At 37.5% G+C, this 26,902-nt stretch overlaps 1 protein-coding gene across 2 annotated transcripts in view; it reads right to left on the bottom strand.

Moving 5' to 3' along the window:
* Positions 1–26,902, bottom strand: part of CEP135 (centrosomal protein 135) — a 75,556-nt gene that overhangs the window by 10,470 nt on the left and 38,184 nt on the right. For both annotated transcript variants that reach the window (XM_070372440.1, XM_070372439.1), the window contains exons 14-22: positions 26,358–26,435; positions 15,444–15,595; positions 11,330–11,445; positions 11,102–11,256; positions 10,578–10,633; positions 8,869–9,037; positions 7,919–8,029; positions 7,451–7,636; positions 139–348 (exon numbers count right to left, since the gene is read on the bottom strand). In XM_070372440.1, the coding sequence (XP_070228541.1) occupies positions 139–348; positions 7,451–7,636; positions 7,919–8,029; positions 8,869–9,037; positions 10,578–10,633; positions 11,102–11,256; positions 11,330–11,445; positions 15,444–15,595; positions 26,358–26,435 (1,233 nt within the window). The remainder of the gene's footprint in view (positions 1–138; positions 349–7,450; positions 7,637–7,918; positions 8,030–8,868; positions 9,038–10,577; positions 10,634–11,101; positions 11,257–11,329; positions 11,446–15,443; positions 15,596–26,357; positions 26,436–26,902) is intronic.

Here is a 26,902-nt window from a genome sequence, read left to right as displayed (position 1 = left end):
TAGTTGTCAAAATCCTGTAGTCAGAAGTCACTGCTCTACAGGGGAACAAATATATTGGGTAGTGAATGGTAAAGTAAAACAATCAGAGTAGGGCTAAATAAAATAGTATGCTACAAGACAATCTTTTTAAGTTCTCACCCTCTCAAATTCAAGATTTTTGGAATTCAACTGTTGGGTCATAATATCTTTGCCTGAATCAAGCTTAATGCAAAGTTCTCTAAGAGATGACAAATCATTTAACACTGCTGCTTTCTCATCTTCTTGGTGTCTCAGCTCTTCTTCTAATCTAGAGATAGCTTTTGCCATTGATGAGATCTGAGATTCATAAGCATGATGTGCATTCATGTGCTGTAAATAGAAAAAGAAATAAGTATGAAATTAAAGTAACCCAATACTTTTAAAGGTTTGAATCTGTATAGCTACAATGTCACTTTATAAAACTGTAAGAGCCAATTTTTGCAATTTAAAAAATTTTACAATTTTAAGATACACTCAAGAAGTTCTCTGCTATTTAAAGATGACCTATATAAAGCTTAAAAAATAAGTCATGCATAATTATTAATCATGGTAACTATCTCATATATATATAGAAGATGCAAAGATGAAAATTATTGTTCTAGGATTGTGAACATAGGGATTGTTTAAGTTAAATTTTTCCTTTATAAACTCCCTTTGTTAAAACAATGATGAAAGTGAAAGAGGAGAGTGAAAAAGTTGGCTTAAAACTCAACATTCAGAAAACTAAAATCATGGCATCTGGTCCCATCACTTCATGGCAAATAGATGGGGAAACAACAGAAGCTGTGACAGACTTCATTTTTTTGGGCTCCAAATTCACTGCAGATGGTGACTGCAGCCATGAAATTAAAAGATGCTTGCCCCTTGGAAGAAAAGTTATGACCATCTAGACAGCATGTTAAAAAGCAGAGACATTACTTTGCCAACAAAGGTCCATCTAGTCAAAGCTATGGTTTTTCCAAGAGTCATGTATGGATGTGAGAGTTGGGCTATAAAGAAGGTTGAGTGCCGAAAAATTGATGCTTTTGAACTGTGGTGTTGGAGAAGACACTTGAGTCCCTTGGACTGCAAGGAGATCCAACCAGTCCATCCTAAAGGAGATCAATCCTGAATATTCATTGCAAGGACTGATGCTGAAGCTGAAACTCCAATATTTTGGCCACCTGATGTGAAAAACTGACTCATTTGAAAAGCCCCTGATGCTGGGAAAGATTGGAGGAGGGAGGAGAAGGGGACGACAGAGGATGAAATGGTTGGAATGCATCACCAACTCAACGGACATGAGTTTGAGTAGGCTGGGAGTTGGTGATAGACAGGGAGGCCTGACGTGCTGCAGTCTATGGGGTCACAAAGAGTCGGATACGACTGAGTGACTGAACTGAACACATCAAAAACATATATACTTACCACTCCTCAACTGCCTTGAGTTAAATTTTGAATTTCAAAACTGGAGTTTGCTTTAAAATTACATACCGAAAGTCATAATTAAATTTAAGCTAATAATAGTATACAATTTTATGAGTTTAATAACTGAAATAATGAGCAAAATTTGAAATACTTATAAGACCCTTTTTCCTAGAATGATCCATATTTAAAATGGAGTAATAAATAAATTAGAAATTATTAAAATAAATGAGTAATAAATAAAAATAAATATAAAGCTCTACTTCTAGAGTTTAGGAAGAATTCCACATTTGAAAATTAAATTATTACACAGTATTTACTGAAATCACCAACATTAAAAATCTAATGCAGTGATGTGAAGTTTTAATACATTTCAACAGTTGCAGAAAAATATTTGGATTTTCCAAATATTAATGTAGTCAAAATTTCCCCAAATATACATAAGGCAATTTCATGTACCACATAAGACATGAACAATGACAAAGAACAGAAGAGCTAAAGAACAACTTCTGAGAATTAGGAGGTTGTGAAACATTCCTTTAGTTACATACTCATAACAGAAAAACATAGAAATAGTGTATTAGAGGCCTAGGACTGCTACAAAATTACTGGAGGGCTTAAAACAACAGAAATTTATTGCCACACAATTTTGGAGGGTACAAGTCTGATTCAGATGTCGGCAGAATTGGCTTCCTCTGGAGGTTCTGAGCAACAATCTGTTCCAAACCTCTCTCCAAACTCCTATGACTGCTGCCAATCCTCAGTGTTCCTTGCCTTGCAGACACAGCACTCCGATCTCTGCCTTCATCTTCAATTGGCACTCTCCCTCGTGTATTCTGTGTCCAGACTTCTCTTGTCTCATAAGGATACCAGTCATTGGGTTATGGCCTGACCTAGTCCAGTATGGCCTCATCTCAAATTGACTACATCTGCAAAGGTGCTATTTCCAAAAAGGTCAAATTCACAGGTACTGGTGGTTAGGATTTTAATATATTTGGTGGGGGGGGGGGCATAATTCTAGCAACTCTCTGGCTCCCCCAAATTCACAAGTCCTTCCCATGTGCAAAATACATTCATTCTATCCCAATATTTCTAGTATCAACTCTTAAGTCCAAAATCTGACCTAAACCAGAACGGTAAGATTCTGGGAATGGTCCATCCTGGGGCAAAATTCCTCTCCCTCCATGATCTGTGATGCTAGAAAACAAACTACCTCCCTCTAAAATACAATGGTGGAGAAGAAATAAAATAGTCTTATTATGAAAGGGAGAAAAAGGAAGGAATTGAAGGAGTAAGTAGGTCTAGAGTAAGGTGACACTCAAGCAGGGCAAATTTCATTAGATTTCAAGGGTCTAAAATTAATGATCTCTATCTTGATGCTCTGTCCTTTGGGCCTGCGAGGGCAGCCACACCTCTTGGCCACAGTGGCAGTGGTGCTGCCTTACGGAGTCGAGGAGGAAAGAGTCCAGTCCCCTGGGCCTATGCCGTCTGGGCCTGTGGTAATGCAACAGCCCCGCCAGCTTTTGAGCAGCCCTGCTGGTCTCCCAGTCACTCTCAGAGTTATTCTTCCCTTTTCCGGAAGATCAGAGGTTTTTAACTCTTAGTTTAGTTCAGTTGCTCAGTCGTGTCCGACTCTTTGCGACCCCATGGACTGCAGCATGCCAGGCCTCCATGTCCATCATCAACTCCCAGAGTTTACCCAAAACTGACGTCCATTGAGTCGGTGATGCCATCCAACCATCTCATCCTCTGTCATCCCCTTCTCCTCCTGCTTTCAATCTTTCCCAGCATCAGGGTCTTTTCCAATGAGTCAGCTCTTCGCATCAGGTGGCCAAAGTACTGGAGCTTCAGCTTCAACATCAGTCTTAACACCCAAGGAATGATCTCCTTTAGGATGGACTGGTTGGACCTCCCTGCAGCCCAAGGGACTCTCAAGAGTCTTCTCCAACACCACAGTTCAAAAGCATCAATTCTTCGGCACTCAGGTTTCGTTAGAGTCCAACTATCACATCCATACATGACTACTGGAAAAACCATACCCTTGACTAGATGGACCTTTGTTGGCAAAGTAATCTCTCTGCTTTTTAATATGCTGTCTAGGTTGGTCATAACTTTCCTTCCAAGGAGTAAGCATCTTTTAATTTCATGGCTGCAGTCACCAACTGCAGTGATTTTGGGGCCCCAAAAAATAGCCTGCCACTGTTTCCACATCTACTTGCCATGAAGTGATGGGACCAGATGCCATGATCTTAAGTTTTCTAAATGTTGAGTTTTAAGCCAAATTTTTCACTTTCCTCTTTCACTTTCATCAAGAGGCTCTTAGTTCTTCTACACTTCTGCCATAAGGGTGGTATCATCTGTGTATCTGAGGTTACTGGTATTCCTCCCAGCAATCTTGATGCGAGCTTGTGCTTCATCCAGCCCAGCGTTTCTCATGATGTACTCTGCATATCAGTTAAATAAGCACGGTGACAATATACAGCCTTGACGTACTCCTTTTCCTACTTGGAACCAGTCTGCTGTTCCATGTCCAGTTCTAACTGTTGCTTCTTGACCAGCATACAGATTTCTCAGGTCAGGTGGTCTGGTATTCCCATCTCTTTCAAAATTTTCCATAGTTTATTGTGATCCACACAGTCAAAGGCTTTAGCATAGTCAAAAAAACAGAAATAGATGTTTTTCTGGAACTCTCTTGCTTTTTCCATGATCCACCGGATGTTGGCAATTTGATCTCTGGTTCCTCTGCCTTTTCTAAAACCAGCTTGAACATCTGGAAGTTCATGGTTCACATACTGCTGAAGCCTGGCTTGGAGCATATGAGATGAGTGCAATTGTGCAGTAGTTTGAGCATTCTTTGGCATTGCCTTTCTTTGGGATTGGAATGAAAACTGACCTTCTCCAGTCCTGTGGCCATTGCTGAGTTTTCCATATTTGCTGACATATTGAGTGCAGCACTGTCATAGCATCATCTTTCAGGATTTGAAATAGCTCAACTGGAATTCCATCATCTTCAGTAGCTTTGTTCGTAGTGATGCTTCCTAAGGCCCACTTGACTTCACATTCCGGGATGTCTGGCTCTAGGTGAGTGATCACACGATGTCATTATCTGGGTTGTGAAGATCTTTTTTGTGTAGTTCTTCTGTGTGTTCTTGCCACCTCTTCTTAATATCTTCTGCTTCTGTTAGGTCCATACCATTTGCTCTTTATTGAGCCCATCTTTGCATGAAATGTTCCCTTGGTATCTCTAATTTTCTTGAAGAGATCTCTAGTCTTTCCCATTCTATTGTTTTTGTCCATTTCTTTGCACTGATTACTGAGGAAGGCTTTCTTCTTTCTCCTTGCTATTCTCTGGAACTCTACTGACCTGTTTTCTGCTTGTAAGATCCAAGGAGTTCAGCCTTCCTTTCAATCATCCTATTTCTGTCCCTTTCAGCCCAAGCTGGCAGTGTTTCTGCTGAGGTGACTGCCTGGATCTATGGGTTACTCACCTAATTGCTTCACCAAGAGGTTGTCTAGCCACAGTCTCTTTCCTGCCTCCAGAACACCCTATCTGTACAGGCTAGAACTTTTCCAAATCCTTGAGTCCTGGTTCCTCTCTTGATAAGCAATTCCTTCCTCAATTTGTCTCTTTCCTTCACATCTTATTACAAACAGCAGGAAAAATCAGGCTGCACCTTTCACACTTCACTTGGAAATTTCCTCAACTAAATATCCAAGTTCATCACTTTTAAGTTCTACTTTCCTAAGAGCAGACCATACTTCAGCCAAGTCCTCTGCCATTTTCTAAGAATCACCTTTCCTCCAGCATCCAAAAACATGTTCCTCCAGTGCATCTGAGACCGCAGTGGAAGAAACATTCTTATTTCTGGACAACTTCCATTCATAATGATTTACGTATTTTGTAAATAACAGAAGTTATCTCTACAGCTTTCCTGTTCTTTCTGAGGCCTCACTTTTAATGTCTACCTTTCTACCAACAGTCTCTTCAAGGTAATCAAGGCTTTTCTATCAGGCTCTCAAAACCCTTCCAGAATGTATCCGTTACCCAATTCCAAAGACCCTTTTTAGGTTTGTTACAGCAGCATCCCACTTCCTGGTACCAACGTCTGTATTTGTTTCCCAATGCTGCCATAACAAATTACCACAAACTAGCTAGCTTAAAACACAGAAACGCATTCCCTCCCAGTTCTGGGGCCTCATGTCTGAAATCTAGGTTGTCAGCAGGATCGGTTCCTTCTAGAGGTTCTGTGGGAGACTCTGTTCCATGCCTCTCTCCAGCTTCAGTGACTGCTGGCAATCTGTGGGGTTCCTTGCATTGGTAGACACTTCATTTCAATCTCTGCCTCTGTCTTCATGTGGCATTCTCCACTGGGCCTTCTGTATCTGAATCGCTGTTATTTTATAAGAACACCAGTTACCAGATTAGGGTCCACCCTACCCAGCAGGACCTCATTTTAACTTGATTATATCTGCACAGTCACGTTCACAGGTTCTCAGAGCTAGGAACTAAATATATTTGGTGTTTGTGGGAGGCGGTGCATAATTCTACACACTATGAGTAATCAATGCTTTCTTCTGAAAAATGAAGACCAGCTAAAATACTCCACCAACAAAATGAAAGGAGAACCAATAACCAACAGTTCTACATCAATCTAACTTACTAAGGATTCCTATATTTTAACTCAACTCAAAATTTTATTAAGAGATTTTTATTAGACTCTATGGGAAAAGTTTGTTTAAATCCACATGCAAAAGAATGAAATTGGAGCCTTATCTTATTTCATATATAAAAATTAACTCAAAATGGACCAAAGACCTCAACATAAGAGCTGAAACTAGAAAACTCACAGGAAAAAAAAAGGAAAAAGCTTTGTGATGTTGGATTTAGCAATGATTTCTTAGATATGACACCAAAAATACAGGCAAAAAGAAACAAATAAATTGGACTTCATCAAAATTTAAAACTTCTCTGCATTAAGGATAAGACTGAGTGACAAGGTAAGACACTAGATGGGAGAAAATATTCACAAGTCACATATCTAATATAGGACAAATACTTAGAATATAAAAACAACTCCTAAAACTCAACAACAAAAACAGCTTGATTTAAAAAAATAGGCAAAGGATTTAAATAGACATTTCTTAAAAAAAATATACAAATGGCCAATTAGCACAAAAAATATGCTCAACATCACTAATCATTAAGAAAATACAAGTCAAAACCAAAATGAAATACTTCTTCACTCCCATTGGGAAGGCTATTATTAAAAACAAACAAACCACACACACACAAACAGAGAAAACAAGCATTGGTAAAGATGTGGACAAACTAGAACCCTAACATTGCAGGTAGAAATGTAAAATGGTGCAGACCCTGTGAAAAACTGTGTGGCAGTTACACAAAAAAATTAAACACAAAATCATACTATGATCTAGTAGTTCAACGTCTAGGTATATCTTAAAGAACAGGAACCAAAGACCTGAATAGATATTGTATGCCCGTGTTCATAGCAGCATTATTCTCAATAGCCAAAGATGGAAATAAACCAAATGTTCATTGACAAATAAATGGATAAACAAAATGTGGTATATACAAAAAATGGGATATTATTCAGCCTTAAAAAGAAATGAAATTCTGACACATGCCACAACATGGGTGAACCTTAAAATTTAAGTGAACCTTAGGGCTAAATGAAATAGCCAAATTCAAAGGAAAGTAGAACAGTGGTTGTCAGCGGCTGGGGGAGTGAGTATTCAATGGGTACAGAGTTTAGGTGGAGAAGATGAAAATGTTCTGAAGAAGGACGGTGGTACACTTAAAATGCTAAATTTGATGTTATGTGTATTTTACTACAATAGAAAAGTAATGGAGCTCTCCTAAGCAAATTATCAGAATTAATGATGAAATATTACCATTCAATTTGATTTTACCAATGTTTAAACATCATTTTGATAAAGTGCCTTTGAATGTTTTGTTTTATTAAATTATGTCTGTACAAGAAAAATATTATATATATATATATATTACCTCCTGAATTTCTTTTTCTAACAGCTCCACTCTCTCTCGAAGGTGTCTCCTCTCTGTGTCTATAGAAAGAAGTTCCAGTCGAACTGAGCTGCTTTCTCCCTCAGCTTGATGGGCTTTGACTTCCCAGTCTTCAGCACGGTTATGAAGCATCTGAAATCTATCTAACAAATCTTGATTTTCTTTTTCCTGGTTTAATCACAGTTAAATTGTTTCTAAATTAGTAATGGTCACTCACTGAAAACCTATGTCATAAACATACAACACATTGGGATTTTGCTTTAATTTAGGAAGCATAAGCCATCTGTGCAGATACTATACTAAATAAGACATGTAAGAAAATATACAAGGACAACAGGCAAGATCTCCACTTTCATATGTTAATATCTAATAGAGGAGGCAGAATAAAGAAACATGAAAAAGTTAAAACAAAATCAGTCTTAAATTCAACCTAACCAATGCTTTTTTCACCTTAGCAGCCATTAAGCTCTCCCATCGTGACACTTCAGTTATGTAATTATGAACTCTACTCTTCATTTCTTCTTTTTCTTGCACTGCTGCTTCTAATTCCAATGAAATTTGCTATAAATCAGAAAATTGAAGACAATATAAAATGAATGTAGCACCTAATGAGTTCTACTTATGTTCAAACAGCTCTTTCTGAATTTGGGGACTAAGAGAGAGTAGGAAAAAAGGAAAACTGTTCCTAAGTATTATTTTCACATGTTTTTTTGACTGATCTTGACTTTTTAACCAATTATTACCATATATCTCCCACAATATAACTGACCACATATCTGGTACTTAAACTAAGGGCTCAGGAATTAATATTTTTAAAAATTTATATATCAGCAATGTGCTCTATAATGAGTAATTCAAAAAATGTAAAATATTTAAAATAAGAAAATCACTGGTTTTCTTGGTATGATCCTTTAAAAACCTAGTACAAACAAAGCCAATACCTTTCAGTATTTGCCATTCTAAAATATTCATTAATTAGCTTGTAGGTAGGTAATCGCTAAGCCACTGGAAGTAAGTACAAATAATTAAAATCTACCATGGGTCTTTAAAACACAGCAACTTTGCCTTGGGAGTGATACTGGGGTCCTCAAGCAGTAGACTGACAAAGATTTCTGCCACAGAGAACACCACGCTCCCAGCTTCAGGATTCCTTGCAACAAAGCCTACAATGGTGTCTGATGGTTTATTACTGCTATAATATACAGAAGTATTCTAAGCCACATTTTAAAATACCTTTATAAACAATATTCTCCTTAAAGAGTTATTTCTTTTGTTGCTCATATTTATATAATTAAAATTTAGAGGACATAATATTTAGAGCTTTAAAATTTAGCAAACATTGAATATATTGTAAAACTGCATATTATGAAACTATCAAAGTTTATGTACTGTGCTCATACCTGGTTTTCTCTTGCCATTGTAGCCAGATCATCCTGTAATCTTCTGTTTTCCTTAAAAGACATTTCTTTAGATCTTCCTACTTCATCAAGTTCTTTGTGAGCCGCATCAAGCTGGCGCCGGAGGCTGCTTATCTCACGGTCCCGATTAATCAATGTTTCCTTTAGGTGGCTGTTACATGAGTGGGGTAGCAATAATAAAGAAAGCTTTTTGGAAAATTTAGTTTATTTAAAAGGAAACTATTTTACTCTGAATTAAATATACTAAGAATGCAAGAAATTACAACTATGCAACCTATGGATTGGGATAAAATATTTGCAAATGATACAACTGATAAGCGCATAATTTCCAAAATCTACAAACAGCTCATACAACTCAATAACAACAACAAAAATCAAGCAATCCAATTGAAAAATGGGCAGAAAACCTAAATAGACATTTCTCCAAAGAAGTACAGCTGGACCTGGAGATTATGAGATGCGAAGTGAAATAATTCAGAAAGAAAAGGACAAATTGATATCACCTCCATGTGGAATCTAAAGTATGACACAAATGAACATATTTATGAAAGAAACAGACTCACAGACATGGAGAACAGACTTGTAGTTGCTAAGTGGGAGGAGGTAGGGAAGGGAAGGACTGGGAGTTTGGGATTAACAGTTGCAAATGAATGTATAGAGAATGGATAAACAACAAGATCCTACTGTGTAACACAGGGAACTACATTCATTATCCTATAGTAAACCATAATGGAAAAGAATATGATAAAGAATATATACATATAACTGAATTACTTTCCTGTAGAGCAGAAATTAACACAACACTGTAAATCAACTATACTTCAATAAAACAGAAAAAGAAATGACAACTACTGAATTAAGACACTGATTAATTAGGTGAAGAAGACATTTTAGATCTCTACCAATCATTATGTGAAAATAAAGTCTTAAAATACATTTATTATTATAAAATTAAAGTAAAAACAGAAGATTTTCAAGTGTTAGAACATAAATGATTCAATTGGTAAATATTTATTTAAATGTTTTAAGTCCCTACTATTATATAATATGTTGCTGAGTCATGTCTGACTTTTTGTGACCTTATGGACTATAGCCTGCCAGGCTTCTCTGTCCATGGGATTCTCCAGGCAAGAATATTGGAGTGGGATGCCATTTATTTCTCTAAGGCACTTTCCCAACCCATGGATTGAACCTGTGTCTCCTGCATTGCAGGCAGATTCTTTACTGCTGAGCCACCAGGGAGGCCCATATAATATGTAAGGGTATATAAAAGAAATACAATTAGTGCTTTTTTTCTTGAAGTAGAGAGACCAGACACAAAATGTAAAATCTTGCAACCATACTTAAAAAGGTTTAGATGTGGAATAAATTCAGTACTAGCTGCTGAGGTAATCTAAGTTTTGATGATTAGGGCCTGCACAGGATAACTGCCGTAGAAATAAGGAGTAAGTAGGTGTGTAATGGAGAAATTAATAAGACATAATTGTTTAGATGCCGATGACAGAGGAAGGGAGAAAGTTAGAGGATAACAATGTCTATGCAGGAGATTGAGAAAACGATAACTTCCACTGACAAAAATAGGAAAAGTGAAAAAAGAAATTTTCCTATTGCCAGACTGCTATCCAAACAGATAATGCTGCATTCACTGAAAATTTCTTAAAAAGCTGGATGCCATTCCATCAGTTACTTACTTCAGAGAAGATTCATACTCTGAGACTGTTATCTTCATCTGAGTAATAGTTTTTTCCTACAGAAATTATAAAAATATTTCAGATTCTAAACCATTCATGTAGAAGTATCTCCAGTTGAATTCTAAAATTTATCACATTTATATAGTTTAAATTCAATCACATAACATGTTATAAAAGAAGGCTCTAAGTAAAGATATTTCCATGTACCAAATATATTTCACATATTGGCGTATTTCTACCCACTCTAAGAATCTGAATTGTTCCTTGAGTTTGCTGTAATCATATATGATAAAATTGTATTCTAGAAATAGAACTTTTAAAAATTCAAATTATTGGGATAAAATGAAATTTAAACATATCAGAAGAGATGGCTCTGGGTCTTGGGAACTCACACATGGTTCTTATGAAATAAGAACTGTATATCTTGTAAAGCAATTATCCTTCAATTAAAAAAAACTGCATATATGAAACAGAATAAGATTTTCTGTTCAGATAGCAGATAATATTACTTAATAGTCCCATACTTTACTAGCTAGGTTTTCATGCAAGTTTGCAATCTTTTCTGTCTTCTCATCCACAGTCTCCTGAAGGATGTCTTTTTCTTTATCAATAACACCAATGGTCTTTTTCATTACATGAGCCTCTTCATTCTGTGAAGTCATCCTGAGGTGTAGTTTACCTATAAATGAAAAGAAAGGTTTCTTAGACAAAGTAAATTAGGATCAGCAAAAACAAAATTTAAGAACACTTACCTATTTTTTCCTCCAGTATTTTAACTTGTGCTTGGGCTGATTCAAGTTCACTTCTTTTCATGTTAAGTCGGTGCTGATAATCCTCAAGTGACCGCTGTAGTTGCTCATTTACTAGCCTAAAGAGTCAGTGGACAATAACAAATGGGATTCTTTATTTCTGGTGGAAATAACTTTTAAAAAAAATGAAAGATCTTAAAAAATAGTTTGCTTATTTTAAAAGCTTCTTTAATTTCTTATTTTAAAGCTCTTTCAGTTTAATCAATGGCATTATATTATATATATTAGTCTTCTCTTCAAAATATTCCACCTTCCTAAAAAATAATATAGTATAAAAATAAAATTAATTGTATGTAATTTTTCTAGAGGCTTCCTTGTAGTTTTAAAGCTTTTCTCAGTTTTCTATCATCAACTCTCTTTCTCTTAAAACTTATTTCCAGTAGTCAAGGCAAAGTCCTGTTTTTATAGAATGGCCTCATACTTCAAGATTCTGACCATCCTGACCAGTGAGCTTTTAATTTTGCTTCCTATTCTGAATATTCCGAATACCAGACCATCTTACCTGTCTTCTGAGAAATCTGTAGGCAGGTCAAGAAGCCAACAGTTACAACCGGACATGGAACAAGAGGCTGGTTCAAAATTGGGAAAGGAGTACGTCAAGGCTGTATATTGTCACCCTACTTATTTAACTTAAAGAAAGAGTACATCATGTGAAATGCTGGGCTAGATGACTCACAAGCTGGAATCAAGATTGCCAGGAGAAATATCAACAACCTCAGCTATGCAGATGATACCATCCTAATGGAAGAAAGTGAAGAGGAACTAAAGAGACTCTTGACAAAGGTGAAAGAGCAGAGTGAAAAAGTTGGCTTAAAACTCGACATTCAAAAAAGAAGATCATGTCCAGCAATCCCACTGCTGGGCATACACACTGAGGAAACCAGAATGTAAAGAGACACGTGTACCCCAATGTTCATCGCAGCACTGTTTATAATAGCCAGGACATGGAAGCAACCTAGATGTCCATCAGCAGATGAATGAATAAGAAAGCTGTGGTACATATACACAATGGAGTATTACTCAGCCATTAAAAAGAATACATTTGAATCAGTTCTAATGAGGTGGATGAAACTGGAGCCTATTATACAGAGTGAAGTAAGCCAGAAAGAAAAACACCAATACAGTATACTAACGCATATATATGGAATTTAGAAAGATAGGAACAATAACCCTGTATACGAGACAGCAGAAGAGACACTGATGTATAGAACAGTCTTTTGGACTCTGTGGGAGAGGGAGAGGGTGGGATGATTTGGGAGAATGGCATTGAAATACGTGTAATATCATATATGGAACGAGTCTCCAGTCCAGGTTCGATGCACGATACTGGATGCTTGGGGCTGGTGCACTGGGACGACCCAAGAGGGATGGTATGGGGAGGGAGGAGGGAGGAGGGTTCAGGATGGGGAACACACATATATCTGTGGCGGATTCATTTCGATATTTGGCAAAACCAATACAATATTGTAAAGTTTAAAAATAAAATAAAATTAAAAAAAAAAGAAGATCATGGCATTCAGTCCCATCACTTCATGGCAAATAGATGAGGCAACAATGAAAACAGTGAGAGACTTTCTTTTCTTGGGCTCCAAAAATCACTGCAGATGGTGACTGCAGCCATGAAATTAAAAGACACTTGATCCCTGGAAGAAAAGCTATGAAAAACCTAGACAGTGTATTAAAAAGCAGAGACTTCACTTTGCTGACAAAGGCCTGTAGAGTCAAAGCTATGGTTTTCCCAGTAGTCATGTACAGATGTGAGAGCGGGACCATAAAGAGGGCTAAGCACCCAGGAATTGATGCTTTTGAACGGTTGGAGAAGACTCTTGAGAGTCCTTTGGACAGCAAGGAGATCCAACCTGTCAATTCTAAAGGAAAACAACCCTGAATATTCATTAGAATGACTGATGTTGAAGCTGAAGTGCCAATATTTTGGCCACCTGATGCAAAGAGCTGACTCACTGGAAAAGACCCTGATGCTGGGAAAGATTGAGGGCAGGAGGAGAAGGGGGCGACAGAGAATGAGATGGTTGGATAGCATCACCCAATCAATGGACATTGAGTTTGAGTAAACTCTGGGAGATAGTGAAGGATGGGGAAGACTGCTGTGATGCAGTTCATGGGGCTGCAAAGAGTTGGACACAACTGAACAACAATAACTTCTGAATACAGACATGTACCAGAATAAGACAGGCCATTCCATTTAGGCTGCTTTCCATCTTAGAATGTACATAATGCCTTGCAAGGAAACAAGAGGGGGAGAAAGAAGTTTCCACCTTAGTTCTTCCTAAATAGTATTCCTTAATTAAACAAACACAGCAAGTTCTTGGTCTTACTACATTGTTTGTTCTGATTTTGTGTAACAAGTGTTTCCTAAATCTGGCCACTGTTCTCCAAGCTCATTGCCACTGTTTGACTCCTGGTACATTGTCTCCACTGTTCTCCATCAGTCTCTTAAGTCTCCAAATCCACCTTCCCTATTTTTGCCATAGTTCACTTCCTAACAGGCATGTTACTCATGTTACTCCCTTGGTTAAAATTTTCTGTTTATTCTCCATGTTTATATGGTAAAATCCATTCACTCTTAGTTATCATACTATGTTCTTTATAACCTGAGTCCAACCTGTAGATACAGTCTAACTGGGCCATACTGACCTCCTTACCATTTTTTAAGACACATCACCTTTTAGACTCTGTATAAATATTCTGATTTTAGATTTCTTTGAAAGAAGAATGAGAATAACAATGACAATGACACAGGTAGCAAAAATGTTAGCAATTCCACACTATGGAGTACAAATACTGGGTTGACCAAAACGGTTAGGGTTTTCGTAAGATACCACAGAAAAACCCCAAGGAACTTTTTGGCCAACACAATAATATGAAATACAGGCATATCTTGGAGATATTGTAGATTTGGCTCCAGACCACCCCAGTAAAGAGAATATGGCAATAAAGTGAGTCATGTGGATTTTTGGTTTCTCAGGGCGTATAAAAGTTATGTTTAAGACTCACAAACATAGAAAACAAAACTATAGCTACCAAAGGAAAAGGGGGAGGGATAAATTAGGAGTTTGGGATTAGCAGATAAAAACTAGTATATTTAAAATAGATAAACAACAAGGCCCTACAAATTAGTATGTAAAAAATAGATAAACAACAAGGTCCTACAGCACAGAGAACTATATTCAATATCTTATAATAAACCATAAAAGAAAGGAATATGAAATATATATGTGTATATATAAATATATATATATATACTAAATCACTTTACTGTACACTGAATCACTTTGCTGTATACCAGGAACTAACACACCATTGTAAATCAACTATACTTCAGTAGGAAATAAAATTAAAATTCAAAGCCATTAAAAAATAAGTACATTTTTTAAGAAGCTGTGTTTAGATTATACTGTAGTCTGTTAAGTGTGCATTACATCTGAAAAAACAATGCACATACCTTAATTTAAAAAAACTTTATTTCTAAAAAATACTAACCATGGTCTGGGCCTTCAGTGAATTGCTGTAATAGTCAAAGCTCACTGAAGACAGACCATCATAACAAATATAATGAGTTTGAAATATTGAAAGAATTACCAAAATGTGACACAGAAACACAAAGTGACCAAATGCTGTTGGAAATATGTCACCAATAAACTGGCTTGACGCAGGACTGCCAAAAACCTTCAATTTGTAAAAAACACAACATCGGTAAAGAGCAATAAATTGAAGCACAATAAGACAAAGTATGTCTGTATCTGTTAGGGAGATGTTTGAAGGAGGCAGATACAAAAATTTGCCTGCAACCATATCAATCTATAAGTCTTTAAAAGTACAGGTACTCAAAACCTACCCAGATTCATACAGTAAATAAAAACCTCCCGAGATCAGTCCCTCAATCCATACTTTACAAAGGCTCCCCTGGTCATTCTGTCGTAAGGGCAGCTTTGAGAATTACTGCTTTTCAAAGACTTAGCCCAAAACACCTCTGTTACAAACCATAAATAGTCACAAGCTAATTCTCAGAAGTGAAATAAAACTTCAGTAAACTTACCTAAGGGAGTTCATCTCTGTTTTCTGATGAGATGAGTCACCAGCCACATGGCTAAGTTTTTGAGCTTGGAATTTTGCTTTTTTCTCTAAAGACTCCATTGTTTCTTTCATTATAAATATTTTAGACTTTAATTCACATTTTTCGTTTTCAAGCTATAATTTTAAAAATTAATAGGGATATGTCTCAGTTTCTTTTCCTTAAGCACTCTTTAATAATATTTCTGGATGAAAACTAAGGAAATAAATTGGATTTATTTAAAAATACATTAAAAGTCATGTTTTAATGTATTTATACTTTAGGTTCTAGATGTAAGAGCAGGTAAACAAATTTATCTCTCCTCTTCAATATCACTGAAATCAAAGATAAAAGGAAAGGCAAGAAAAAAAGAAAAGAATATGTCCATAACAGCAATGAAACAGGAAGGGAAAACACCAGCATAAAAAAATTTCTAAAAAAAGTAGATAGGACTGAATTGAAGAAAAGTCAGGACAGAAAATACTATAACTCAACACAAAATGGACAAGACTTATATAAAGAAAGTAAACGTTTTCCTCAAGAGCACAAAACACAACCTGACAATGTAGACACACCATCTTTCAGAAGGGGAACACAGTATTGGAAATGGATTAAAGTTTCCTAAAATAATTGTAAATTCCATGAAATTTCAGTAAGAATCCTAACAAAATATTTTTAAACTAGATAAGTGACTTAGATTTCATTCTTAAATTTATTTAGGGGAAAAGAAAGTTAAGGAAAAAACAGTAAAAACTGGGGGGAAAAAGAATGCAGCTAGACTTGTTTTATGAGATATCAAAATAAATTTAAAAGCTACTATAATTAAAACAGTATGAATTTCACATGTGGACAAGGTAAACATATCCCTGATGTAAATTTTAAAAAGGTAGCATTTTAAGAAAGTGGGAAAAGAATAAACTCTTTAAAAACTAGAGTTGGGACAGCCACTCATTGGAGACAAAAAATAAGCTAGACTTCTATTTCATTTTCTATATAAAAACAAATCCTAGATTTCTATTTCATTTTATATACAAAAACAAATTCTATCTATAAAACTCAAAACCAAGAAATACTAGTGATAAATTTAAGTCTGCCAGTTAAGATGGCAGACTGACCGCACACATTTTTATCTCCTCTTCCTCTAGAAACAGTGCTAAAATGACAGTAAACAAGGTTAAATAAGATACTCTTAAGGACAAAGAGAATAAGAAAGAAAACAAGGGGGAACCGGTGACTGCAATAACTTGTAGGAATATTCACTGCAGCACTGTTTACAGTAGCCAAGACAGGGAAGCAACCTACATTCCCACTGATAGAGGAATAAAGATGTGGGACATATATACAATGGAATATTACTCAGCCATTAAAAAGAATGAACTAATGCCATTTGCAACAACATGGATGGACCTAGAGAGTGTCATACTAAGTAAGTCAGACAGAGAAGGAGAAATATTGTATGACATCCCTTATATGTGGAATCTAAAAAGAAATGATACAAATGAATTTACTTACAAACAGAAAGAGGCTCGCAGACTTAGAAAACAAACTTATGGTTGCCAGGGTGAAGGGATAGTTAGGGAGTTTGGGAAGGTCATGTACATATTGCTATATTCAAAATGGATAACCAACAAGGACCTACTGTATAGACATGGAACTCTCCTCAATGTTATGTGCCAGCCTGGGCGGGAGGGGGATTTGGGAGAGAATGGATACGTGTGTATATATGACTGAGTCCTTTCCCTGCTCACCTGAAACAACTACAACGCTGTTAATCAGGTACACCCGAATACAAAGGAAAAAGTTTAAAGTCTGAAGGAAAAAAAAAAAATTGTGAAAGACAAAAAACAGAATAGTGGTTCAGAGTGGAAGAAAAAATACAATCTAAAGCAGTTTCTGAACTTAGGAACTAATGATGTTGACACTAAATAATTCTCTGTTGTGGGGGCTGTCCTGTGTATTGTAGGTTGTTTAGCAGTTCTCTCTGCCCTCTGCTAATTAGATTCAAGAAGCGCTTTTCCCCCTTAATTGTGACAGACAAAATTCTCCAGGTACTGCCAAATATTTCTTAGGAGGCAGAACTGACCCCAGTTGATAATCACTGACCTACAATGACCACGGTCAGGAATACCAACGAGAGGTCAGCTGACTTACACTGAAGCTGAACACATGAAGCCATGAAGTGGTGGGGGAGGGCCACAAGGAAAACTGAACAAGGAGACTGGCTGCAAGTCTATAACTGGGATGTTCATATGCGCAGTCCCGTTACTTAGTATGACACTCTCTAGGTCCGTCCAATGATGTTGCAAATGGCATTAGTTCATTCTTTTTAATGGCTGAGTAATATTCCATTGTATATATGTACCACATCTTCTTTATTCCTCTATCAGTTATCTCTTTCTAGAAAATCAAATGTACATTAAAAATCAAGAGAAGGGCTAAAAGATAAAGTTGAGTCAATCTCCCAGAAAGTGAGAAAAAAGTCAAAGAGAAAATAAGAAGGGATAAGAACATCAGATCTTTTTAGGAAGTCTAAAACCAACTAATAATAGTTTCAGAGAGAGAGAATAGAATAGTATAGTAAATTACCAAAGAAATGAAAACAGGAGATAAAGAGAGCAAACCCTAAAACTTTTCAGAAATAAAGACATGTCATGTACAAAAGACTCGGTAACAGAACAGCATCAGACATCTCAAAGAAAACTGAAAGACAAATGAAGGACAGTATTCGAAATTTTTAGTGAAAATAATTTTCCAATTGAGAATGCCATATGCCGAAGCCAAATCATAAATTTGAAAGCTGAATAAAGACATTTTCAAACAAATAGACTAGCAACAAAATTTCCTCCCATGTGTTCTTTTTCAGGAAACTGCTGGAGAAGGTACTATGCCAGAAGAAGGAACAAACCAAGAAAGAAAAAAACATGAGGTTCAACAAAGAAGGGGCAGACAGGGAAAGTCTTATGAGGACAGCTATGGAGAGACATAGTCCATAATGAAGCAAGAAGATAGAAAGCTCAAGAAGGAAGGTCTTTAGGGGGGAAAGGACCAGAACTGATAGGTTTTAAAAAAAAAAATATTGAAAGGCATGTGGCAGAAATAAAGTCCTTGATAAAAAATAGCAAATGAAAAACAGAGAAGTAACACAACACAAAATAAAACAAAAGCGATGAATAACTCTAGGAAAGTGGTCTACAAGAAAAAAGGCAAGAGTAATATTGTCCCACTTGGCTGAGTCATAAACCATGAGAAGTCTTAACAATATAAACAATAACTATTAAAGACAGTAAAACATCTAATTAAACTATGTTAACATAAATGGGGAAAAAAGGGGGAGTGCTAAGCAATGAATAACATCCTGGAGACTCACTCAATAATCTTAAATCCATAAACAGCACAAGCAGTTATTTAGAAACAGGGAGGTAAACACCAGGAAAAGAAGTTAAACAGCTGTGGATGGTAATGTGTGGAATAGGGAAGTGAGAAGGAAAAAAAAAACTGCACTAAAAATTCCAGAATTCTTATACTACAAACAAAAGTACATACAGTATAAAGATTAAAAACATGAATCACTGGCTTAAAAAACACTACGCAAACCTTTGAAACTACTGTGAGCAGTCTCCAATCACATCCCTTAACCCCTGCCCACAGTAACAACTATCTTGGGTCTCGTGTTTCTCATTTCTTGTTTGTCTTAGCACACCACATCTGTATCAATCTCCAAACAACATACAGTTTATGTGAGCATGTTTTGGAACTCTACATGAAAAGAATCATACTGCATGTTTTCTTTCTTCTTCTGAAAAATAATTTATTTTGGGCTGTACTGGGTCTTTGTTGCTGTGTGGGCTTTCCTCTAGTTGTGGAGAGTAGGGGCTACTCTCTAGTTGAGGTGCTCGGGCTTCTCTCTGTAGTGGCTTCTCTTGCTGCAGAGCGTGGGCTCTAGGGCATAACGGGGTTTAGTAGCTGCAGCACATGGGCTCAGTAGTTGTGGTTCCCGGGCTCTACAGCACAGGCTCAAATACTTGTGGCACACAGGTTTAGCTGCTCTGCAGCATGTGTGACCTTCCCAGATCAGAAATCAAACCTGTATCTCCTGCAATGGCAGGTGGATTCTTTACCACTGAGCCACCAAGGAAGCTCCTGCACGCTCTCTTCAACGTATTTGTAAGATGCATGCGTGCTGATGGTTGTGCCTACTGTTTTTCATTTTTGCTGCTCTGTAACACTCCATTGTATGACTTACCACTCTTTATCTATTTTCCTCACAACTGACATCTAGATTGTTTTCTATTTTCTGTCAGCGAGCAAACATTGTAGGTTTTGTGAGCCTTATGGCCCATTGCCACTACTCTACTATAACACAAAAACAGCTGTAGACAATGTATTAACAAATGAGCATGGCTGTGTTTCAATAAAAATTTTGCAAAAACAGACTGGAGGCCAGATTTAGTCTAGGGGCCATAGTTTATTGACTTTGATTCAGGGTTCAATGGATTTGTTGACTAATAAGAGTAATCTATTGGCCAACCTAGAACAATGCCAAATTATTCTTCAAAAAGGTACCAGCTGGTACTCCCAGAAGCTTCACATACTAATAAAACTAGCTATAACTTGTTAATTTATGATGACCTGAAAGACGTGAAATGATTTTATTTTGGTTTTAACTGGCATTTCCTCTATTTTTGAGGTAGAACATCTTTTTATATTAACCATTTATAATTTCTTCTACCATGAAGTTATTTACAACTTCTGTTGCGTTTTTTAAGATTAAATGTACAGCAAGTTGTTCTCTCAATTAGTGGCTGTCTTTTCAATTTATAGCTATTTGATAAAGATATTGCTGAGTGCTGAAGAATTGATGGCTTTTGAACTGTGGTGTTGGAGAAGACTCTTGAGAGTCCGCTGGACTGCAAGGAGATCCAACCAGTCCATCCTAAAAGAGATCAGTCCTGGGTGTTCATTAGAAGGACTGATGCTAAAGCTGAAACTCCAATACTTTGGCCACCTCACGCGAAGACTTGTTGGAAAAGACTCTGATGCTGGGAGGGATTAGGGGCAGGAGGAGAAGGAGACGACAGAGAATGAGATGGCTGGATGGCATCACCGACTTGATGGACATGAGTTTGGGTAAACTCCAGGAGTTGGTGATGGTCAGGGAGGCCTGGAGTGCTATGATTCATGGGGTTGCAAAAAGTCGGACACAACCGAGCGACTGAACTGAACTGAACTGATAAAGATATTCCTATCAGTGTGGTCCTATTCATCTGTTTTCTTTAAAGGAATAAACTTGTTTGTGTCTTGTTTAGGAGCAAACACTCTGGAATCAGATACCTGCTAGCTGTATGATCTTGGGCAAGCTTCCCCTCTGCCTCACTTTCCTTATCTGTGAAATAAGGATAATATTAGCACTTACTGCTTATAGTTGTTGTGAGAATTAAAATTATATGTACATGAATATATATAAAATGTTGAGAAAATTACCTGACACACAGTAAATGCTATATAAATGCTATTATTATTCTGCTAAGGTAAAATAGATTTTCTCTTGTATTTTCCTTTAAAATTTAGAGTGATTTCTTGAACACAAGGATGCAAGTTACCCTGAACTGATTTTTGGGTCTGGCATATATTTTAGGTAGGATCCAATTCTTTTTTTACATACATATATATAAAGTCAATTGTCCCAGAAACAAGTGAAGTGAAAGTGGCTCAGGTGTGTCCGACTCTTTGCAAGTCTAAGGAATCTTCCAGGCCAGAATACTGGACTGGGTAGCCATTCCCTTCTCCAAGGGATCTTCTGAACCCAGGGATCGAACCCAGGTCTCCCACATTGCAGGTGGATTCTTTACCAGCTGAGCCACCAAGGAAGCCCATCCCAGAAACAGTATTACTGAATAATTCTCTATCCTGTTGATCTGAGTCCTCTATATATCAAATTTCCATAATTTGTGGGTTTGCTTTCTACTGATCTTATCACACTTGCTGCTGCTACTAAGTCACTTCAGTCGTGTCCGACTCTGTGTGACCCCATAGACGGCAGCCCACCAGGCACGCCCGTCCCTGGGATTCTCCAGGCAAGAACACTGGGGTGGGTTGCCATTTCCTTCTCCAATGCATGAAAGTGAAAAGTGAAAGGGAAGTCGCTCAGTCGTGTCCAACTCTTCACGACCCCATGGGCTGCAGCCTACCAGGCTCCTCCGTCCATGGGATTTTCCAGGCAAGAGTACTGGAGTGGGTTGCCATTTCCTTCTCCACTTTTAATCCCTGAGAATTAGTCCCTTAATCCCTTCATATCTAGTAGGACAAGTTCCACAGTGTATTCTTCTTTAAAATTTCTTTGTGATTCCTTACTCTCTGCTTCCATGTAAATTTTTAAATCTATTGTCAATTTTCACACACGCACACAACATCATGTTCTTGGGATTTCAGATGAAACTACATCAACTCTACAGATGAATTTGGGGAGGATTTACATTTTTTTTTTTTTTACAAACATGATATCTGTTACTTTTTAATGAACTGTCACCTTTTTAATAAACCTGATATGCCAGGAGCCACCACGGGAGATCCCACCCATGTCAAGGTCATGTGGAAGAAATCTGATGAGCAAGGCTGATCAGAACTCAAGGGACCCCCTGAATCTGCTCGAGCATCTACCCCAAAACCAGAATCTGTCTGTCTTACTATTTTGTGCCTTTCACCAACTCTTCTGTCATTAACAGGGGGCTATCCCCGACCACCTTTCTCTGGAAAAAATCAACTTAGGGTTTTAGTTAATAAGTCTCCTGGGCATGATAGGAGTGTTTCAATTCAAACCCCTCTGTTGGCATTCTAGCTTGCCTGACAGGTTTATCCATACTCTTGCAATTAACACATGTGATTGTTCACAGCTCCCTAACCTTGAAAGGCAAGGGCAGCCAAAACATTCTAAAGTCCTAATGAGCATAGAGTCCTTTAAGGGATGAAAAATTATTAGAATAGATAGTACTGGTAAAGGGCTTCATTACTGGGCCAATGCTTGCTGCCAAGTGCCCATATCCCTTATCCACTGTGCACCTGGGAGTGCATTAGTTAACATAGTTGGAATGTAAGAAAAACAAGCAGTAGCCTTGGAATTAACCACATCAGACCTTTGAGCTAATTGGTTCTTTCTTTGCTGTGACCCACTGCACCTTTGCTCCGTGAGAATGTAACTTTATTTAGTATTTTCTGAGGCTGGGAGAAATAAAGAAAAAAAACACTTCAAGGGAAAATAAGTTTTCTGGTTGAGCAGCCTTTATCAAAAAAGGGTCATAAAATGTCCACAGGCCTCCAAGGCCAGAAGATATCGTACACAACATTGTTTATGGGAAAGGTATGCAGAAAAAATCCTGGTTTTGATAAAGACAAAACAGATGTAATGTTTGGGCTGACTCTGTATGACTTTGCATCTTTCATTTCCCTCTATGTACAAGTCAAGGTATAAAAGTTCCTTTTGAAAATAAAGTTATGGGCCTCGCTCACCGAAGCTTGTCTCCCCGTGTCATTCTTTTTTTCCTTTTCCCTCCTTTTCTCTCTCTGTTCTTCTTTCAGGATGACTCCTTGGGGCACAGGGCTCTCTGAGTTCACTTTTTTGCCTGGGCTTCTAAGACCCGATCGGGAAGGCGCCCTGCATCTTCACCAGGGAGGGGGCGTCCTGCGTCCTCACCCCACCAAGAGGGCGCCTGCGGCCTCCGTGAACAGAGCAAGTTCTGCGCCAGGAGCTTTATTGGCTTTCTGTGTTTATCAAGGAAGATCAAGCCCTGATCTCTGCTTTGCTATCCTTTCGCCTAGGTTGTCATCCTGAGGGTACCCCTGGATCCTGCTGGGGCTGGACCCTGGCACTGATACCTCACTCCATTTATTTAGATCTTTCTTAATGTCTTAATAAGGTTATAAAATGTTTTCTATTAAGATCCTTCAAAATTATACACAGGCATCTTGTATTATTTCTTGCTATAAAAATGGTATGGATTTTCTTTTCATCTATATTGCTTTGTCATGCTACTGTAATTCACTGTGCGTTCTGAATCAGAGGATTTCTGTGTTTCCCATAATACCTAGAAAAGTATCAGTTATTATATCATGAAATACAGCCTCTCCCATATTCTATTATAATCTCCTAGAATTCTGACTAAATAAATGTTGGACACTTTACTCTCTAAGTGTTTAAACTTATTTTATATTTTCTACCTCCTACTCTCTTTTCAATGACTTCTAGTACTTCAGATATATTTTCCAGTTTATTAAGTCATGCTTTCGATTCTGGGCAGGCTAGAGTGATAAGACACCCTTAATTACTAAAAATTTAGGCAAAATACATGGAACAATGGTTTTAAAGACACTGTGCATCAGGCAATGATGTATAGTGACCCTTAAGAGACATGAATACGTGAACCGTGAACTTCCAGATGTTCAAGCTGGTTTTAGAAAAGGCAGAGGAACCAGAGATCAAATTGCCAACATCCGCTGGATCATTGAAAAAGCAAGAGAGTTCCAGAAAAAGATCTATTTCTGCTTTATTGACTATGCCAAAGCCTTTGACTATGTGGATCACAATAAACTGTGGAAAATTCTGAAAGAGATGGCAATACCAGACCACCTGACCTGCCTCTTGAGAAACCTATATGCAGGTCAGGAAGCAACAGTTAGAACTGGACATGGAACAACAGACTGGTTCCAAATAGGAAAAGGAGTACGTCAAAGCTGTATATTGTCACCCTGCTTATTTCACTTATATGCAGAGTACATCATGAGAAACACTGGGCTGGAGGAAGCACAAGCTAGAATCAAGATTGCCGGGAGAAATTATCAATAACCTCAGATATGCAGATGACACCACCCTTATGGCAGAAAGTGAAGAGGAACTAAAAAGCCTCTTGATGAAAGTGAAAGAGGAGAGAGAAAAATTGGCTTAAAGCTCAACATTCAGAAAACTAAGATCACGGCATCTGGTCCCATCACTTCATGAGAAATAGATGGGGAAACAGTGTCAGACTTTATTTTTTTGGGCCCCCAAATCACTGCAGATGGTGACTGCAGCCACGAAATTAAAAGATGCTTACTCCTTGTAAGGAAAGTTATAACCAATGGTTCAAAAGCAGAGATATTACTTTGCGAACAAAGGTCAGTCTAGTCAAGGCTATGGTTTTTCCAGTGGTCATGTATGGATGTTAGAGTTGAGCTGTTAAGAAAGCTGAGTGGCGAAGAATTGATGCTTTTGAACTGTGGTGTTGGAGAAGACTCTTGAGAGTCCCTTAGACTGCAAGGAGATCCAACCAGTCCATCCTAAAGGAGATCAGCCCTGGGTGTTCATTGGAAGGACTGATGCTAAGGCTGAAACTCCAATACTTTGGCTACGTCATGCAAAGAGTTGACTCACTGGAAAAGACCCTGATGCTGGGAGGGACTGGGGGCAGGAGAAGGGGATGACAGAGGATGAGATGGCTGGATGGCATCACCGACTCGATGCACATGAGTTTGGGCGAACTCCAGGAGTTGGTAATGGACAGGGAGGCCTGGCATGCTGCAATTCATAGGGTTGCAAAGAGTCGGACATGACTGAGCGACTGAACTGAACTGAACTGAAGAGACACGAAATAAATGAGACGGGTCCTATCACTGTTCCAGCTTGTTGCTGGAAGAATTTCTAGGCTGTGGCACAGGAAAAGGAACCCAGCTGGACTTGGTGGTTCCCCTAAATTCAGACTACAGGACTGAGAGTCAAGGGAGGCCAGAGCAGTTAGAATTTGTAGGGCAGATACTAGAGGAGTAAGAGCACAGGGTTAGAGCTCCAGAGATCTACAAAGTGTTCCCCCTGAATCTTCAGCTGAGCAGAAGCTCAGCCCACAAAAAACTACCCAAGGCCAGGGAAAGAGCCATCAAAGAACTAGAGGGAACTGTACTGAGGGCTCATGCCAAGTCAGGAAGAGTTTCTTTCCCATCAGTCATTTGAAAACCTTGTAATTCACGGGGCAACAGGTAGCGAGTGTACCCAAAAAAATTTGGTCTCAGCAGTAAAACAAAATTAGTCCAAAACTAAATGCTCCTCTAGTCCCACCTAATTAAGCTTAAAAGCAAAACCAAAAAGGATTAAGCTACTTCCATCTGACTGAACCGTATCATAGGACAAATTTCAAGAGTGTTTCTAGGAATATAAGCTCTCCAGCAACCAAAAAAATAAAATAGACAATGTCTGACATCCAATCTAAAATTACTGGGAATGCAAAAAAGCAGGAAAATACAACCCAAGTGGAAGAGGAAAAAAAAATCAACTGGCCCAAGGTTGATTGAAACAGATGATAAAATTAGTAGATAAATAAAAACAGTGAAGACATGGAAAAGGAAACTAGCCAAAAGAAAACACAGTGAGAAAAAAAAAATTTATCAAAACACTTACCAATTTGTTAAAAACCCTATCTCTAGTGAGAGCAATAAGGAATGAAAAGGAATTTCACTTTTACTCTAAGCCTATATTACATGATTTTTTGTTAAAAAAAAAACAAAAGAGCAAACAACTATCATAGCTAACACTTAATGAATGCTTATGATATGGCAGCGAATATTCTAGGTTCTTGATGTGTATTAATTCATTTAATTTTCACAAAAACTCTAAGAAATAAGTTTGAGTACCATTTCTATCTTACAAAGAAATTAACAGATAAAAAGTTTAAGAAATTTGCCTACAGTAAACAGATGACAGAGATGTATTGATATGAACCCAGGTACTCAATCTTCAGAGTACATACTCCTAGTCAGTCACCAATAACAGCTTCTCTAAAATATTATTTTGTAATTTTAAAAACATACAGTACATTAAAATATAATTGAAATAGTCATTCATACAAAAAAATATACCCCAAATCCAGTTTGATAAATTACCTGGTGATTAACACATGTCAAATGCTCAATAGTTTTCTCTAATTCTGATTTTCCAAAAACACTCATTTCCTGGAGATGCTGTAAGAGAATTTTATAGAAGATGTTCATAAGCAATGCAATTCTACAGTACTATTTTGTCTTTTTATAACACAGAAATGCTTTAGAAAGAAAATCACTAGAAATTTTACAAAAATGATGCTTTTGGTTGAAAACAAAAACAAGAGTTCTTCATCTTTTACACTCCACCTCCATGTGTGACTGTGACAGAAGACACAGACTGATATGGGTTCATTTATAAAGATTTATACAGATCAACCCATTAGCACAACGATAAAGGGAAAAACCCAGCAAATTAAGTAAGCCCAGAAGTATGCCCTCGTGAGAGGAGACGTAAGAGGAACAGACTACAAAGGAACAACAGATGGGATCAGGAAGATACAGAAAACAGAATACTACAGGGTGATGCAAGAGTTCAAAGTTTCAAGAGGGAGCTGGTCAATAATATAAACACAAGTGTTGTTATTTTTGGTTATATTAACTTGTCT

This window comes from Bos mutus, chromosome 6 (assembly GCF_027580195.1).
Source record: "Bos mutus isolate GX-2022 chromosome 6, NWIPB_WYAK_1.1, whole genome shotgun sequence".
NCBI lineage: Eukaryota > Metazoa > Chordata > Mammalia > Artiodactyla > Bovidae > Bos > Bos mutus.
The sequence above is the reverse complement of the archived record's forward strand: the minus strand, read 5'-3'. Positions and strand labels throughout refer to the sequence as shown.